We start from the raw sequence: 16,781 nt of genomic DNA on the forward strand, positions 1-16,781 counted from the left end.
GACAACTAATGGGGGACAGGAAAGGGAGTACAAACCACTAGTATATTCCTATTTGTCTATTTTTGTTCCAGGAGTGATAAGTTGTTAGAATGGAGTCTACATCATCTCCTGGTAGTTATCCACAACAACTTCGTGTGAATTTCATGAAGATGCAGGTACGTTCAAATCAAGCCCTGAAACTGTCTATAAGGCTATAGGAATATCTAGAATTCTCATCATTTATGTAGATGTCGACGTTGATTTCGTATGCAAAGTCGTTTAACTTGCCAACGGCACAGGAAATGTCGCATATGGAGATCGCCAATCTTGTTGCAAAGTATGTATTGTTAGTATGGTGTCACTTGTAGTCATTTCTTAGCTCACACAATTGACGAGAATAAAGTTATTCACGAATTCTACGACAAGATAGAAGCTGTACAATAATCTCAAATTGGTTGAAGCCTAGATCAAGAACAATCCAACCACTTCTTATTTGGATTCATCTTCGGTAAGTACTAAACGACAGACAAAGAGACCGAAGAAAGTGTGTGTAATACAAGAGTCTCAAGTGTAGTATACGCAAAACGAAGATACAATCTATCACTACAACACAAGGAGTAAAACAGCTGAAGCATCAGCACCTGTTGAAAAGGAACCTGAACAAGTTATTCAGTATTGTATCTGTGGTCAACCAGAGAATGACAATATGGTTGAATGTGAAAACACAGAGTGCAAACACAAATGGTTCCATTACTCTTGTGTTGGGATTACAGACCCAGATTCGCTTCCTGCTAAATGGTACTGTCCCGATTGCGCCGCTAGTCATACAGACTAATTGTTTGATATCTTTGTTCATCCAATGTTCTGTTTATAATAACAAATACATGATAAAGCTGTATTAAATAGATTATAGAAATATCCCCGTTTTCTCATCAACTCATCAAATGTTCCTTCTTCGATCAATTTTCCCTACTTATCAATGAGTAGAATCATATATACTTGATTCAACACATATAATCGATCACAATGAATAATGCTCTCTCTTCGATGAGTAATCATGATAATAGTTTTGTCATGATTCTTATTCACATTTGAATAGATCGTGTTAATGATTAACGTCTCATTCTCTCCATCTAATGCTCTAGAGATAATACTTCGTTCATTACATCTAACGAAGTTGGTTCATCCATAATGATTACTTTTGGATCACGTAATAAACTACGAGCAATTGCAATACGCTTTGAATTAGAATCATTTGATAATTATACCTGCTTCTGTCCTCCACTGATACCAACACCTCGTTCACCAACAGTACTATCAATCACATTGCTCCTCCATCTGTACGTATCAAGTCCATTAGGCATGAACCGTGTGAAATCGTCTATGTGCATCTGATTCACTACTTCCTTCACTCTCTCTTCTGATACATGCTACAATCAATTCATTCTCAACCACCATACTTCAGATCCATATACAATATTCGATCGGATGGTACCACTAAACAAAACAGGCTCTTGAGGCACCTATTCAATGAATCATTCATTCAATCCTCACAATACTGATTACACTCCGAATGAAATCTCCAGCAAGGTTATTGAGATTTATTCCATCTAGCAGAACCTCTCCCTGAGTCACCTTATACAGACCTCCCACTAATGAGGAAATAGTACTCTTGCCAGATCCAGATCCACCTACGATACCAATATTCTCCCCAGGATGAGCAATAATATCTATTGATCATATTCTCTTCTTATCTCTACTGATATTTTGAAGTACCAGGTGATGAGGCTCTTGTGGATAGGCAAATGAAACATCTTTCAATTGAATCTCACCTTTCAATGTTTCTTGAGCCGTTATCGCCATGTCTGTTGTGTGATTCCGTTCACTGTAGTAACGATCCAAACCACTTCCTTTTGTTGGAACAAATGGATTGGCAGTCAGTTCAAATACACGTTGACTTGCTCCCAAAGCCTAATCATTCATTCTCTTCATTTTCTTCTACCTCCATAATCCGTGAATATACCTTCATTGTAGCTGTGATTCCAGAAGAAACACTCATTGTATACATAGCAAAGGATGCAAGCTGACCTCCAGTTAATGCCCCTCCAACAATCATATTTCCTCCTACCCACAAACCACATAGTAAAGCAAGCTATGGAACAACAGAAGTCAGTTACTCACTTTCATGGATAACCCAACACCTGCTCCAAAAGCAGCCCGAATTCTGGCACGTTTGTTATCATTGTCAAAAAGGAGCTTATTTTTGGCTTTGTAATCCAAATATTCCCGTCGTTCCTAAATCTAACAAATGTCTTGATAATCATACTTGATTGAACCACTTAACAGTTCGGATATTTCCCACCTTTTCTTCAACACAGATATTCATTTGAGCGAGATTATCTTTAATAGTTCGACTTAACTTCTTCACTCTTCGACCGTTATAGTAAGTGATAACTGTAATAGGAGATAGAAGAAGAAGAATGTAACCAGTAAGAGTAGGAGAAATATACAACATTAACTGTGACTCAATAACTATTCATGCAATTACTCCTAATGATCCAATTGTCTGAACGAGACTGATGATTCCAGTACCAAAGTAATTACCTAGAAGAAGACCTAACTCTTGAATGTCGCTTCCCATACGAGAAGTTAATTCTCCAGTATGTGTGGTATCGTGAAATTGCATCTATACTAATAGTTCAAGAGAAATGCTACGTCCTCGTTGAGAATCACCTTATATGTGTTATTTCGGATCTTTTGAATGATCGTATGAGCTAAAAAGTCAGAGATGTAGTCACTGTAATAGTCAAGAAAGGCTGAAATGCCAAAAAGACCCGCCATTCCACAAGTTAGAAGTGGAAGTTGGGACATATCTCCCTTTACAGCCATGTCAACAAGTTTTCCGAATGCCATTGGAATTGAAAGAGAGATTAGAGAAGATGCCAAGAGAGAAGAAATAGATTTCACCTAGAAATTAGTACTCGGTTATGAACGGACCAAGAGAGTTCCATTTCCTTTATATAAAGCCAAGAGTCGTTTCGCATCACCCTTCGTCCATTTCTTTCCATCCTATCTGTTTATTTCACTTGAAGAACCCTACAGTAGGCTGAGAATCATTCCCCTGATACAAGAATGAAAAGGGTTGAACATGAATACAAACAGTGGTTTGCTGACAGAAAATGGCTTACAAATAAGTTTCATTGTTAGAAAGTACGTTTTCGAGCTACAGAGCTCACCATCTTCGGTACCAGTCGATACGGCTTGCTGAACATGATATTTTCCTTTTCAAGTCAGAGGAATTGTACTACTGATAAAAAGGACTTGACAAGGAGAAATGAAATGATCGTGGCTATGTGTGTGATCTCTCTTCCATTGTTTAGTAAAACTCTGTGGATTCATTTGACACCAACTGAATCAGACCATACGAAAACGGCTCTATTTCTGTCAAACTGTGGATACTCATTATTCCTTTTGTAGTTACCGGTTCAATTACTCAAATGGCCTCAGTCATTGGAACTGTATTCACAGGAATGGCAGGTTATCACTAGAGACTAATGCAACAGTGCACACGGATGATCATCCCTCGCTCGATTTGTGGTAATACAACTGCCATTTACTTATCAATAGCTATGAATGGAACAGTTCTTCGCAGATCTTTCGCTAGTAAGTTATCTTTCTATTGTTTTATGAGTAGCTACTGACAAACTCATTTATATTAAGGATGACGATACTTATCACACTCTTAAGAATGTAGGTGTACTTGAATTTATTGACAATTAGGGTGACAAGCCGTCCATTATGAACTTTTCAGCAAGTTGGTGCGGCCCTTGCAAGCGTATGGCACCTCAGTTTTCTGCTCTCAGCAACGCTTACGATCAAGTCAATTTTGTGAAAATTGATGTTGACGCTAGTCCGAATCTGGCTACAGAAGAGCGAATTACTGTATGTTGTAATTGACTTGGATTCTGGATAGAGTGTTCCTACCTACAAGCTCTATAAGAACAACAAACTCATTTCCCAAGTATAAGTGATGTTTCGATGTGATGTTTAGTTTGCTGGAGCAGACTTGACCCAGTTAAAGGTGATGATTGACCAAGCAAAGAGTGCTTAAGTAATGGGATTATTGTAATTCTTTGTTTCTAATAATCGTGGTCTTTTGATGAAACCCCCGCTGGATGGAATCTTCCTTCTCAAATAACAGTTGAAACCATTGGCTGTTGTGTTTGTTGCTCGTTTCTTGTTATAGTAAAGCAAGGAACGGTCTTAGGAAAACCTGAGCGAGCAATCAGGGAAGGGTAGTGTTCGAAATGAGCAAATCATTAGCAAACGAGGAAATGTCCCGTCTGGTGGACTTGGATTTTATATTAGATGAAATGAATAATCCAGATGACCTTCAAGGTAGATTATCTTGTTCATTTGAAATTACTAATTATCTAGATGATGAAAAAGATAACGATATGTATACTGGTAACGATGATGTAAGTATCATTGTCATTGAGTGAATCATAGAAGAATCCCCGAAAACGACGATTGGATTCATCTCAACTTGGTATCCCAGTCGGTGACATTGCTGAACTATTGATTTTAAGAAGAAGAAGCGTTTTTGTTGGGATGAGAGTTTACATTTTCGATTTCTGGAGTTCATTTTTCGTTTCGGTATTGACAGTATTTGTAGCACTGTGTATTTGATAAGTAGATATTAGTCCCCAGAAATTGTATGATACTCTAAAACCATGTATGAATGGAATCACTTTTGAGTTTTTTTCTCAATATCTACTGGTTTGTACCGGAAAAAGATAAATAAAATATAGTTGTTACGAACTCACATCAATGAAGCATTGCAAGACTTTTTAAATTGTTACCGACAAGCAGAACAATTTCGGATCAAATGTCTTCCAGTAGCTGAACTATTGTTCTTTCATTTCTAGCAAGATGGTGTTGTAAGCCGATTCAGTACCTATCCATTCTCTCCAATCTTATCTAATTTGAGTAGTGTATGTGTATCTATCTGTACTTATCATAGCCTCTTGTATCTCGAATGATATCATCTTCATCTCCTTCAGAACCACGATATACCATTCCATCTGTACCTGAATCACTTCGGACCTCCATCGATTCCATGGATAGTTTACCCTTGCTACTGGGTACTTCTGAGTATGATTCCGCTATGAACCAACAAATCCAGTTGCATCAAGATATGCTAAAACAGAACGAAGTGGTGTGGAATAAGACGTGTGATGAGTATTCGAATGATAATGGAAATGTGCGTAGCTTTTCAGAAGCTGATATTCTCCCATCACAGTCGATGCGAAATAGTGACATTTCAAATACATTTCTGCAGAATGTTGATGTACTGTTGAATGTACCTGAACAAGAGAGTGAATTAGATGATGCGAATCTCTTTGACTTTTTGAAGTGACTGTAACATGACACGGTCCTTGTGACCTCCATGTTTGTTAGTAATAAATAAATCACTAAAGAAACAACATGGAATCAGAGTGTGTAGAAGACAGGGTTGGGTACTGAAAAGAATGAATAGACGCAGGTATTTCAAGAAAGCTATCCTAAAACAGCCATAAGAAATGCTTACATTAACAAATCGGGACAGAATGCCGATCCCTCCAATTGTAGAAGAGCATTGAAATATTGTTGGAGTTCTTCAGCGACAGTAAATCCATCGATTTGGTTGGTAGCAGAAGACCCCAATTTGAGACGAGGAAGGACTGGGAGAGAATCTCGCAAAGATGAGTAATTATAGATACTACGAATCTTCTGATCAAGGTTACGAATATCGTCGATGGATTTCACAAGAATATGAACACCCCAGCGATACTCCAGAACATGAAACTCGTACAACTACAGTTCATACATTTCATATTGCTTACCATTCGTTTGGGATCGAAATAAGAAGATATAGATAGAAAACGGCCTATCAATGGACATCATCAACAATACCTACTCAAAGCAAGACGATATGCATATGAAAGGAACGGAAAGACTTGAGCATTTTCGAAGGCACAACTATATTCATACAGCGTTGAATCATCAACTCCAGTCCGAATAACAATCTGAGCTTGATTACCACTCCAATGGATGTTAATGACACTACACATAAAGATATCGCAGAATATTCGACAAAGGCATAGTATTGATATGGTAAACATTGAAATAACAATCTACATATCAGATAGTTTTGCAACTCCAACCATTTATCAAAACTGAACACTTATTAACTAAAGAGTAATGGCGCAACGTGATAATCGCTCCTTGCGTTTCTGACTTCACTAACCAAATGATGCTTCTTAAATTTCCTAATGTATTATCACGTTTGAATAGAAAACAAACCCGAGAGAATGGAAAGAGAATCCATGGGGGAGATCGACTCTCCTGATGAAATACCAGTTAGTTCATCCATAGATGAATCTGTTTATGGTATAAATGTGAGAGGATCAGGTTGTGAATAAGAATGTCTAAGAGATAAACATTCTCACCGATATCCATTCCTTCTTTTGTTTGTTCAATGAATTCGTTTGATCACTAATTTACATGTCTCAAACAGATGTTGGATTGATTGAGAATCTATCTTTCCGACTACTCAAATTTGTTGTTGAAATGTTCGTTTTGTAAGTATTAGGAGTATTATCTGTTGACTGTAAAGAAGTCTCAAAATGTACCTTCTTCATCATCTATCTATATTCGGGAACCGATAATTCGTCTTATTGGTCGTGTTAATAGTGAACATGACATTTGTGTACATGTTCACCATGTAAATTGTGATTCTATGTTTTTATTCATAGTATTATCCCTATTTCTTTGTTTGTATCGAGCCTATTATCCAGTCGATTGATTTGTCAACATGGATGAACGAATTTGAAAGAGGAATTGATCAATATCTCCGGAAAGAAGATTCAGATGGTAAAACTGAGGTGGTGCTATGATTGTAGTAAAAGCACTTTCTGGTTCTCTTCGTTCCAAGTATGTACAATCGGTAGGCAAATAGACCATTTTTGATTGGTAGCTTCAATTAGTGAAGTCTCGTTCGATTTACGGTTTTCATCTTGCTCCAGAATTGTTCATTCGTATCAACCTGTTCTATTATATCACTTTTCTTATTTGTAGATACAATCCATCAGATGTGGTCAAATTGGCACGAACTGTCGTTGAAGGCAAACTTCCGAAACCAGATCAACCAATTTATGTTGAGAAGAAGGATTGTTTCCCTTCGTTACTTGCCTATGAACATAAATACAACTACAAACTGAAATTCTTAACAGATTTGAATGTTTCCATTTTCGGTAATTTGACAATTACCAATTTTGTTGTACTTTCTGATACCCAACTTCATGCTTAGTTGCGTCGGCCTTTTTCGATCTCGGAATATGATCCTTGGAGTCGTCATAGTATCTGTTCCTTAGAAGGAGATATATTGATAAGTAACATTGAATCACCAGATCGAGGGAATGATGATTATCTAATTCCTTCTCTATTATTATTGAAACAAAAAGTGGATCTTGTGTTTGGTTCACAGCCTATTATTTCTCTGAGTAATGATCGTAAAGGAGTTACAGTGGATGTATGTAGTGATTCAATTGGAAAGGAGAAATTTCGATTGTATGCTGAATCTATTGTGAAGAAGAAGGACATTTCAAATGGATTGGATGTTTCATCATTGATTGATACCACTTCATCCTTATCAATGACTCCTCTGTCTATTCAACCATCTCCTTTGGTGTCTATGTCATTTCTCACTCCTCAACCGTCTTCTTCAATACCAACTCCATCTCTTCCTTCTAGGTTATCTCTTCCCCCTCCTTCTTCTTCATCTTCATTGCTTCCATCTTCTGTCTCTCCTGTTTCCACTTATCGTCGTCTCCACTTTGTCTCCGCTCCTCCTTTACGTACTCACTTGGATTCTCTCCTTGCTAACTACAATCAGCCTCCCTGTTTCTATGACACTCTTGGCGTCATGCATGAATTTGACACTATTTCATATCTCCAGTCTCTTGGGCTCCTTCAACCTTCTCAGAAGTGTTACCAAAATCGGCTCATTTTTTGGAAAGAAATGCTTTCCCAACAAATCTCTCTACCTCTCAATCAGGTATTTCGACGATATCATTATTCTAGTATTCCCCCGCGGTTATCCGATGATATGGAAACTACGCTATTGGATGAATCTCTGGATATGTTGAGAAAGAGTCCACCTCAACTATGCTCTTTTCCTTCACTCACACAATCATCGTTGACTCAAACCCAAATTCATTCTCATGACAAACCAGAATTACGACTGTTTAATTTAGAATTGATTTGTGAGAGTGAAGTGAATAAAAAGCCCAATCCACGAAATGACCAGATCATTGCCACATTCTATTCATATTCCATTTCGTATAGTTTTATTCAATCGAATTAGACATAGAGATCAACATAACAATGATTCAACTATCATTCATTCAGGATTCATTTTCAGTAGAATTGGATTCCTTTTCTAATCTAGACTCCACCTTCTTATCAATTGCAATCCCTCCATATGTACAGAATACCTTTGATTCTTGTCATTATGTGATGACGGAAATGGATCTAATTTCTGCAACTGTGAATGCAATCACTTCGTTTAATCCAGATCTCATCGTTGAATATGAAGTCGGTGTTCTGATCATTCATTCATTTTAGACACAACGTGATTCGTTGGGTTATCTAATTGATCGTTCGGAGTATCTGAATATTCCTCTTACAGTTCTCATCAGTCGATGTCCATTCCGATTGATTGTGCATGATCAATGTCTGGATGTCAATGTGAATGCTACATTTGAGATCGATGCAACTTGTAATGAATTTCGATATTCCGGAAAAACAGACTTTTCTGAATGGAAGAAAGCAACTGATGGCGTGATGAATCTGAACGAGGCCAATACTACGTATAACATCAAGAAGAACAATAATGTGGCTATTTACGGTCGCTATGGTTGGAATTCCAAATATCGGTCATATTTTAGTTTTGTCGTTATTTCGTGTTTTACGACGTTATGGATATAGTCGTGAGAATAACAATGAATTTTGTACTGTAATACACAATGTCTACAATATGACAGTACCTCGATTGAGTATGAGTATGATCAGATGGATGCTATCAAAACCATCATTGATTGATTCTGTATTTATGTATCTCCGTAAGAAGTCGTTTTATACAATTCACATTCTCTATCACACTCACATTCTGAATCAACTAATTGAGAGTTGTTCCATACAAGGACTTGATCTCACAGATGAGCTAATGAGAGGATCTCAGTACCATATTGAGAATTTCTTACTAAGGATCAACAAAGATCCGATCTACCAGTTCGTCTGTTTGAATGCAACTGAGTCTCAACTAGCATTGCAACCTGCTACTGTTGCGATTCCTATGGTGATGGAACCTATGTCATCACTTTACACATCACCCATAGTAGTTATGGATTTTCAATCACTATATCCATCAGTAATGATTGCTTATAATATTTGTTTCTCTACTTGTTTGGGCAACATTAATAAACAAACAGGCGTATGAATAACCATACTAATTGAATCTTAGTTTGGACTGTATGAAGGAACAGGATTTGATCTTCATTATCATCCCAATGAGGAGGAAATCCAAGCAGCTCTTGAAGGAGGATTTCATGTGTCTCCTACTGGAACTGTATTTGTGAATCGTGAAGTCCGAGAAGGAATCATTGTGAAAATGGTTTCTGAGATTTTACGAATGAGACTGATGATTAAGCATGTTTTGAATACACAAAAGAATCATCCTTATTACGCTTATTATCAATCTATTCTTGATACAAATCAGAATTCTCTTAAGATGATTGTCAATACTACATATGGTTACATCAATGCTGGATTCAGTGGACGAATGCCTAATGCACAGATCGGTGATAGCATTGTAGAGTATTCCCGCACCATACTCAATACATCTATTAACTATATTCAACAGAAGTATCCACAAATTGAGATAGTGTGAGAGTACCATGATCAAATAACCAGTAGCTATGCAGATACAGACTCAATTTTTCTTCATTGCAAAGGATATCGAAGAGAAGATGCCTTTGCGTTGGGTCATCATCTTGAAGGTAAGTTTGACTTGAACTTTTGATAGATAGAAGAGATTTCGAATCTATTTCCTGCTCCAATTACATTGAAGTTTGAGAAACTGTATCAACCGTGTATCCTCGTAACGAAGAAGCGTTATACTGGTTATTGTTATATGAATGAATCAAGTCAACCTTTGTTTGTTATTGTGGTGGAGGGTTAACTATAGTGTTGAAGGAAAGGGGATTGAAATGATTCGATCAGATCAATGTGAATACATTCAACGAATCTCAAAAGAAGTATTAGAACAAGTCTTTCAAGGATGTAATGAAGAGGAATTACACCAGTGAGGCTTTAGTAATTAGTCTTCTCTAGATATGTGGTGAATGAGTTTCAACTTCTCCTTCAGAATAGAGTGAGTGTGACAGAATTGATCTTGTGGCGTGAGATTCGTCTCAATTCGTACAAGATGGATATAGGTGAAGAGGATGAGGATCAAAGTGATCCTCAGAAGTATTATCATCAACTCCTTACAAAGAACAGTTCTCTTCCTCCAGGGGCTATTGTGAGTATTCAACGAATGATGAATGATGAGCGGTACCTCATGAATGGGAGTTTCATCGTAGTGAAATGCCTCTTCATAGAGAACGTGTTCCTTATCTAGTGATATATGGAATCCCTGGAGTATACATGAATGCAAAGTCTGACTACTTAGAGTCGTCTTCGAGATACGGTGATCTCTCCGTATGAACTCATCACAGCCGAAGGATCTGTTGGCTATCGTTTAAATAGTCATTACTACATAACAAAGCATCTGATCCCTGTTGTTAATCGAGTAGGTGATGAGGATGCAATGATGATTCAGTTAACACAATTGTTCCATATCGATATCGAGAAGTGGTATCAATCAATGCAAACTGTTCCTATGCCTCCTTCCTTTGCTATTCCTCACACCCATCAGATCCCTTCGCGGAAGTGGCCTCGACGATGTTCGCATTTCCCTTTTGAAATCGAAGAAGTCGAACAGGCTGAAGAAACTGCGCTACGAGGAAAAGGAATTGATTCATTCTATGTATCTAATACTTGCTTTTTCTGTGGGGCTGTTTGTGCTGGAAGTGAACAGATTTGTCCTCATTGCCAACAGTTGGATTTCTAAAAGTGGATAATCTTTAGAAAGCCGTTGATGATGCTCACAACAATGAGTACTCGAATCCGCGATGCAGAAATACGTATGAAACAAGTGATTCGGAAATGTCAGTGTTGCATTGGAAGTGTAGATATTGAAGACGTGGTTTGCACGAATATCAGTTGTCATGTCTGCTTTGAGTATTCGAGTTTGAAACAAGAACTTCGGTATTATGATTACATTCAACGACTAATTTTCACTTTTACGAATGTAGAATGTTATGTTTTCTATCATCATACCAATAGTGCACACTATGAAGATTTTGAATCTTTCTCTGGAATTGTTATTATTGTTACATCATCAGAAGAAGCTTTAGAGGTAAGTTCAAACACCGTTGACCAGTTTTTAAAAACAGTCACCATATCTACTTGTCACACCTCCGTAGAACCCAAACCAGTTGAAGCCTTCTCCATCGACTTGAATTGGGCAGAAATCGTTTCCAAGACATTAACGATGTCTTGAGAGGATGCAAGAATACTCTTCAAATAGGCAAGCTCAGTTTCCTTGTCCATAAGAAGAATCTTTGAACTGGGCTGTCGTAACAATTTTTGGGTCGTTTCCCAATAGCATTGGATGTTTCACTTGGATCTTTTCTATGTCTGAAGATGCTAAAAAGGTATGTTCCATATTAAGAAATGAGACTCAGGTCGCATTCACCTCTTCTTCGGAAACAGTGAATGAAGTGCTTCCAATGGGTTTGGAGAAGGTGCTTAATTGTAAACAAGTGAGATCAATTCTCATTGCTTACATGTAGGATACTGACGATAGAATCAATGGAATCTTTGATGAAAATGACCCACAAGTGAAGAAATGAAAGGAATCTGATATGTAGATCAAACATGATATTGTTCAGATGATTCTTCAATATCTTTCAGCTAATGGGTAATTATTGAATTGTAGAAGTGATTGGAATAGGCTAAGCACATCTGCTGTTGTTCTTCAAGAAGAATCAGGTTTAGTGAGTCGTGATCATTCCAATCGTATTCCAGTCGTGAAAGAATTGCGAACCAGAGTAATGAATGGGGAATGGGAAATGGTAGAGTCAATCGTGAAAGAGCAATTTGATGAAGAGTACTTTACTTTATTTCTCTCTTATCTCTAGACGTCAAAAACCACTATTATACCAAATCTATCGACAAGTGTATTTGGAGTTCATTTCTCGTAGTGAGTTCCAAAAGGCACTCCAATATCTATTTAAAGTGCTTAAACCGCTCGAAACCGTAAGCAATTCCTTCGGGCAACAAGAATTCATGGAATTATGCTACTTGCTCACAGAAAAGTCTGTCCAATCCTCATCCTATTTCAGACACTGGCCAGCTATTCCCAAAGCCAGAGAAATCCTTGCTGATAAATTGTCACGCGAATTCGTGGGTGAAACTGTTATTGTCGAAAAACCCGTATCTTTGAATGTACTGACTTAATGTCAGATTCCCGCAAATCGACTCGTTCATCTTCTCAAGCAAGCCTTTGTATTCCAGACACAGAAGCCTCGTTGCACTGAGGTGTTCCCTCCTATGAGTTCACTTCTGGAGGATTACAACCAATATGCCTTGCCAAGTGTGCTTCATTCTTTCCCTGAACACATCCGTGGACCTGTTCGAGTAGGACTATGGGAATAATAGGACGTAGAACTGTTCTGTAATTCATTCGTCACTCTATGCTATTGCTAGTCACTCTGCTGTATATCTCTGGGATGGCATGAATACTCTTAACAAACTTAGCGACTGTGGAAGTACTGTCTGGGATCTGGATGTGTCTTGTGATGGACAGTTGTTGATGGCTGGATCAGCAGATGGCATTATTCGGTCCAGTTCTGTTCACTGTGTAATTCTTAGGATTTGGCGAACTTCATCGTTTTCTGAACCCCTCACATTAACAACCAATCAGAACGATTTGTATTCCATAGCAGCGCATCCTGTAGTTCCGCAATTCATCCTTTCTGGAGGATTCAATGGAACTGTGGAATTGTGGAATTCCGAAACAAGCCGCATTTTGAAGGTAGAAACAAGGAGAGAATTTGATTTAGCAATACTCACCACATTCTAGTTCTGTTTCTGCACTTACCGTTAATCCCGCGGGGAACCTCGCCATTTCAGGAGGGAAAGATCAACGGATTGCTGTTTGGGATTTGGTGAATTTATGCGAAGTTACAGTAGTTGAAGACGGATTGAAAGAGATTACAGGATTAGCTTGTAGTAGTTGTGGTAATCTAGTTGCTGTTGCCGATCGAAGTGTAGTTGATGAATAACCCTTTGATAGATAGAATTGTCACCATCTCGTGGACTTAAGGACGAACTGCGTGGAAATGGCCTTCCGAGGAGTAATGAATACTCGATCGAATTTCCTTCGAATCCACTTTCTGAATGATGTATTCATTTACTCTGGGAATGAAATGGGATCAGTGTAGGGGACTGGAGTGTGGCTTTAGGTTTAGATGCATTTGGGATATTCGAAATCAGAAGATGATTTCATCGTTGAAGTCTCCAAGAGGAAGTGGAGCCATTCTTGATTGTGCATACTTTCGAGAAAATGGAAAGATGGTTGCCGGAACTAGTGATGGTTCATTATGTCAATGGACATGCCCATAATGACTGTTTGTTAATCCATGTTTCGATTAGCCACTGGATAATGCAAAGTGTCACAAATGAACTTTTGTAACAAACCATATACTTCTTATGCGAATAAGGAAGACATCAGCAAGTTACTCACTTGTTGCAATCTGCTTTCGTAGTTCTTCTACAAATGGTACCAGGTCCATAGATCCACTTCCGACGAAACAAACATCATTTCGCGACAGCCATTATCGGGCGTTTCATAATTCATCCAATTCTCATCTCATCAGAAAAGAACTGAATTACCGTAATGTCTTCTCTTTTATTCACGTTTTTGGCTGTCATTTCTGTGGTTATGGCTGCTACAGCCTCCTGCAATTATGAAGCACAGAAGGGTTTGACGTTCGATCTGAGCCCTCTGATGAACAATCAACAAGATTATTATGTCTACGACCACCTTGGAGTAACTGGAAACAAAACGTAGGAGGCTGGACTGAATTAGGTAATCTTCTTAGTTTTGTGTTTAATATTTGCCGTGATGTGGTCAGTATCCCTAAAGATGGTAATGGAGGTAACAACTGCCAAAGAACGGTACATGATTTGGATAGTGACGGTAATGAGATCCTTGAGAGTCGTCCTGTTCCCGTTTTCCTTGTAGATCAGGATTCGGATGATTGTCGTCGTATGGCTGGTTCTCTGGAAGATGAAGGCAATATCTACTGGTCCCCTTATGGTACTATTCAACAACTTGTGTAATCTAACTAGACTATACTGATAAAGCTGCTGGAGTCTCCCTTCGTTATGATAATGGTGACTATTACTTTTCTGGATGGTTGTATTACGGAACAGTGCTGAGCATCCGTTGTTCGGATCGTACTACTATTCCGACTAGTGCCGATGTCCAGCGTTATGGAATCAGCACATACACTATTTGGTTGGATTCGATTTATGCTTGTCCTGCAGGTATATGATAATGATGGTTATTACATGTAGAGTGTTATCCCAAGAGTGATGGTACCATTTGCAATGGTCATGGTATTTGTATGAATGATGAAAGTGTGGAGGCTACACGATGCTTTTGCAATACTGGTCGAAAGGGTGAGGACTGTTCGAAGAGTGTTGGTCTGTCTATGACTAACTATGTGATGATTGTTGATATTGTGGCTGTTATTGTTGTCGTTATCACCATGTGAGTTTTATAGTGAGTATTTATCGTTAGTATCTACTTGGGTTGCAAGCTGCGAAAGATTAGACTGGATCCTGATGCTGATGTTTCCCTTGATACGAAGTTCAATGAACTTGGATCAATTGCTTACACCCTTTAAGTACGCTGCTTAAGGATTTGTTGCCATTCCTTATTGTATCCTGTTTCTTAAATTCATGAATCGAATTTCCTTTGTCCGAAGTCTTGCTTGTAGTTATCGGACTCTGTCAATGACACCTTTGACACGAATTCGAAGTTTCGCTACAGGTATGATTCTCTTGGAATGGACTTACTTTGTAGAAGCAGAAAATGTGGATGAAAGAATTACGATGACTCCCGATTGTGCAAAAGTGAGAATAGGTTACTATTTTGATATGTAGCATATTCAGAAGATTGCTCAAAAGAAAAGCAAGTCGCTGGATGATGTTCATTTAAGAATCCATGTTCAATCAGGTGGTTGTTCTGGATTACAGTACAAGTTCACCATGGACTATGACAAAGTATATGACTACGACAAGTATGATTATTCTTAATCATTTTTGACAAAAAGAGAATTCGTTGATTCTACAGGTGCTCGAATTGTTGTCGATACTGTTTCCTTCCCATACGTGAAGGGTTGTGTGGTGGATTGGCAAGATGATTTGGTGAGAACGGGATTCACTGTAGCGAAGAATCCTAATGCTGCTGCATCATGTAGCTGTGGTACATCTTTTACTGCTAAATCTGATAGTCGTTACGACTAACTGCGTGTTTTGCTAAGAACAAACAAAGATACCATTCTATCTATCAGTCATGAATACATTCACTTTCCTACTCTTTCTACATCCTCATCAATACGATTATCGGGCATTGTTACATGAATCACCTCTGTTCCCAATTTGGATTTGTTTAGAAACTCGGCGGCAATATGTGCTGAATCAGGTTTAATATAACTACCCTTAATTCCATCTCTTGATCCCACTATGCAACGGCGTCACAAGTTCCCTTTCCATTATCCCATATTACAAGGTGGCGATGCTGCTTTCCAGATTTCGTCACAATTTCGAGAGACCCAATACGTTCTAACCATTCTTCCATATCTTGACGGCGAATTGAATGGGAGAATTCATGAATGTACAAACGATTATTTGGACAGTTTCGTGGACAATCACAAGAACAATTGCCAGTGGTTCTGTATTTAAAATCGGAATGGCTCACTTTTGGCTCTGGGGCACGAATATCCTCTTCTTTCGCATACTGAATGTATTTTGTAGAAACACTTGTAGAAGAAATGGGTTCAAATGTTGCAAAAGCGATATAAGAATCCTTAGGAACAGGTTTAGAGGCAATTATTTCCTCCCTTTCTGAAAGGATCATTTGAGAAGGCGGCCTAGAATACATCCCTGAATAAGCAATAGACTCCTCCATTGCGATACAATAATTGCAGACCATACAGGAGATTCGACTAACATTGTTGAATCGATCACATTTTGGACATTTCCACTCATCATATATGCCGGCTTCATCTTCATATTTACAAAATCCATATACTTGTACCGGGATCTAAGTGAATGAACTCACGCTTTGGTGCACGACAGTAGGAACAATACATAGGATTCAATGTATTGGTCTTTCGACAACTACTACAGATCCATTTTAGTGTAATGTTCTTTTCACGAGAACATTTGCGAACGAACGCCATCTTTATCCGGTCATCTATTGGCGATTTTAATGGAGGCATCGGGACTTGACCAGATGGGAACGGCCTAGGTATCCGTTGTAACGGTAGCACAGGCTGAAACCGTTTCTTGTGATTCATTCA

The 16,781-nt window shown here is 38.3% G+C and overlaps 9 protein-coding genes across 9 annotated transcripts; 7 read left to right on the top strand and 2 right to left on the bottom strand.

Moving 5' to 3' along the window:
* Positions 1-227: 227 nt before the first annotated feature.
* Positions 228-814, top strand: JH06_1896 (putative 4 histone acetyltransferase; the record flags this gene model as incomplete). Its single annotated transcript, XM_014672124.1, has 4 exons — positions 228-316; positions 348-414; positions 446-523; positions 554-814. 4 exons carry the CDS (start codon positions 228-230, stop codon positions 812-814), a joined length of 495 nt encoding a protein of 164 aa, XP_014527610.1.
* Positions 815-831: 17 nt separating this feature from the next.
* On the bottom strand, positions 832-2,868 carry JH06_1897 (ATP-binding cassette sub-family b member mitochondrial; the record flags this gene model as incomplete). The annotated part of the gene is made up of 12 exons (XM_014672125.1): positions 832-948; positions 979-1,120; positions 1,153-1,217; positions 1,248-1,409; positions 1,440-1,502; positions 1,546-1,709; positions 1,740-1,950; positions 2,003-2,103; positions 2,181-2,274; positions 2,306-2,497; positions 2,528-2,665; positions 2,695-2,868. 12 exons carry the CDS (start codon positions 2,866-2,868, stop codon positions 832-834), a joined length of 1,623 nt encoding a protein of 540 aa, XP_014527611.1.
* A 740-nt stretch (positions 2,869-3,608) lies between these two features.
* Positions 3,609-4,090, top strand: JH06_1898 (thioredoxin-like protein; the record flags this gene model as incomplete). The annotated part of the gene is made up of 5 exons (XM_014672126.1): positions 3,609-3,642; positions 3,674-3,729; positions 3,760-3,921; positions 3,953-4,000; positions 4,031-4,090. The coding sequence occupies 5 exons, from the start codon at positions 3,609-3,611 to the stop codon at positions 4,088-4,090; spliced, it is 360 nt and encodes a 119-aa protein (XP_014527612.1).
* A 196-nt stretch (positions 4,091-4,286) lies between these two features.
* On the top strand, positions 4,287-5,398 carry JH06_1899 (hypothetical protein; the record flags this gene model as incomplete). The annotated part of the gene is made up of 8 exons (XM_014672127.1): positions 4,287-4,377; positions 4,417-4,457; positions 4,489-4,536; positions 4,569-4,644; positions 4,676-4,758; positions 4,791-4,877; positions 4,908-4,973; positions 5,003-5,398. The coding sequence occupies 8 exons, from the start codon at positions 4,287-4,289 to the stop codon at positions 5,396-5,398; spliced, it is 888 nt and encodes a 295-aa protein (XP_014527613.1).
* Positions 5,399-6,525: 1,127 nt separating this feature from the next.
* On the top strand, positions 6,526-11,686 carry JH06_1900 (DNA polymerase family protein; the record flags this gene model as incomplete). The annotated part of the gene is given in 18 exon segments (XM_014672128.1): positions 6,526-6,582; positions 6,614-6,745; positions 6,777-6,894; positions 6,906-6,967; positions 6,998-7,068; positions 7,099-7,297; positions 7,331-8,361; positions 8,393-8,442; positions 8,471-8,622; positions 8,647-8,938; positions 8,970-9,514; positions 9,545-9,966; positions 9,997-10,079; positions 10,110-10,236; positions 10,268-10,384; positions 10,414-10,660; positions 10,754-11,181; positions 11,212-11,686. 18 exon segments carry the CDS (start codon positions 6,526-6,528, stop codon positions 11,684-11,686), a joined length of 4,608 nt encoding a protein of 1,535 aa, XP_014527614.1.
* Positions 11,687-11,819: 133 nt separating this feature from the next.
* On the top strand, positions 11,820-13,812 carry JH06_1901 (wd repeat containing protein; the record flags this gene model as incomplete). The annotated part of the gene is made up of 12 exons (XM_014672129.1): positions 11,820-11,840; positions 11,871-11,948; positions 11,979-12,026; positions 12,057-12,106; positions 12,140-12,295; positions 12,327-12,621; positions 12,652-12,825; positions 12,854-13,222; positions 13,251-13,416; positions 13,438-13,457; positions 13,488-13,627; positions 13,659-13,812. The coding sequence occupies 12 exons, from the start codon at positions 11,820-11,822 to the stop codon at positions 13,810-13,812; spliced, it is 1,671 nt and encodes a 556-aa protein (XP_014527615.1).
* A 319-nt stretch (positions 13,813-14,131) lies between these two features.
* JH06_1902 (hypothetical protein) lies at positions 14,132-15,101 on the top strand (the record flags this gene model as incomplete). The annotated part of the gene is made up of 5 exons (XM_014672130.1): positions 14,132-14,256; positions 14,292-14,509; positions 14,542-14,739; positions 14,770-14,965; positions 14,996-15,101. 5 exons carry the CDS (start codon positions 14,132-14,134, stop codon positions 15,099-15,101), a joined length of 843 nt encoding a protein of 280 aa, XP_014527616.1.
* A 208-nt stretch (positions 15,102-15,309) lies between these two features.
* JH06_1903 (iron-sulfur cluster assembly 2 mitochondrial) lies at positions 15,310-15,723 on the top strand (the record flags this gene model as incomplete). The annotated part of the gene is made up of 3 exons (XM_014672131.1): positions 15,310-15,330; positions 15,361-15,497; positions 15,531-15,723. 3 exons carry the CDS (start codon positions 15,310-15,312, stop codon positions 15,721-15,723), a joined length of 351 nt encoding a protein of 116 aa, XP_014527617.1.
* On the bottom strand, positions 15,698-16,661 carry JH06_1904 (hypothetical protein; the record flags this gene model as incomplete). The annotated part of the gene is made up of 4 exons (XM_014672132.1): positions 15,698-15,763; positions 15,795-15,912; positions 15,942-16,485; positions 16,517-16,661. The coding sequence occupies 4 exons, from the start codon at positions 16,659-16,661 to the stop codon at positions 15,698-15,700; spliced, it is 873 nt and encodes a 290-aa protein (XP_014527618.1).
* Positions 16,662-16,781: the final 120 nt, after the last annotated feature.

The sequence above is a fragment of the Blastocystis sp. subtype 4 genome (assembly GCF_000743755.1).
Source record: "Blastocystis sp. subtype 4 strain WR1 chromosome Unknown seqid_0112, whole genome shotgun sequence".
NCBI lineage: Eukaryota > Bigyra > Opalinata > Blastocystidae > Blastocystis > Blastocystis sp. subtype 4.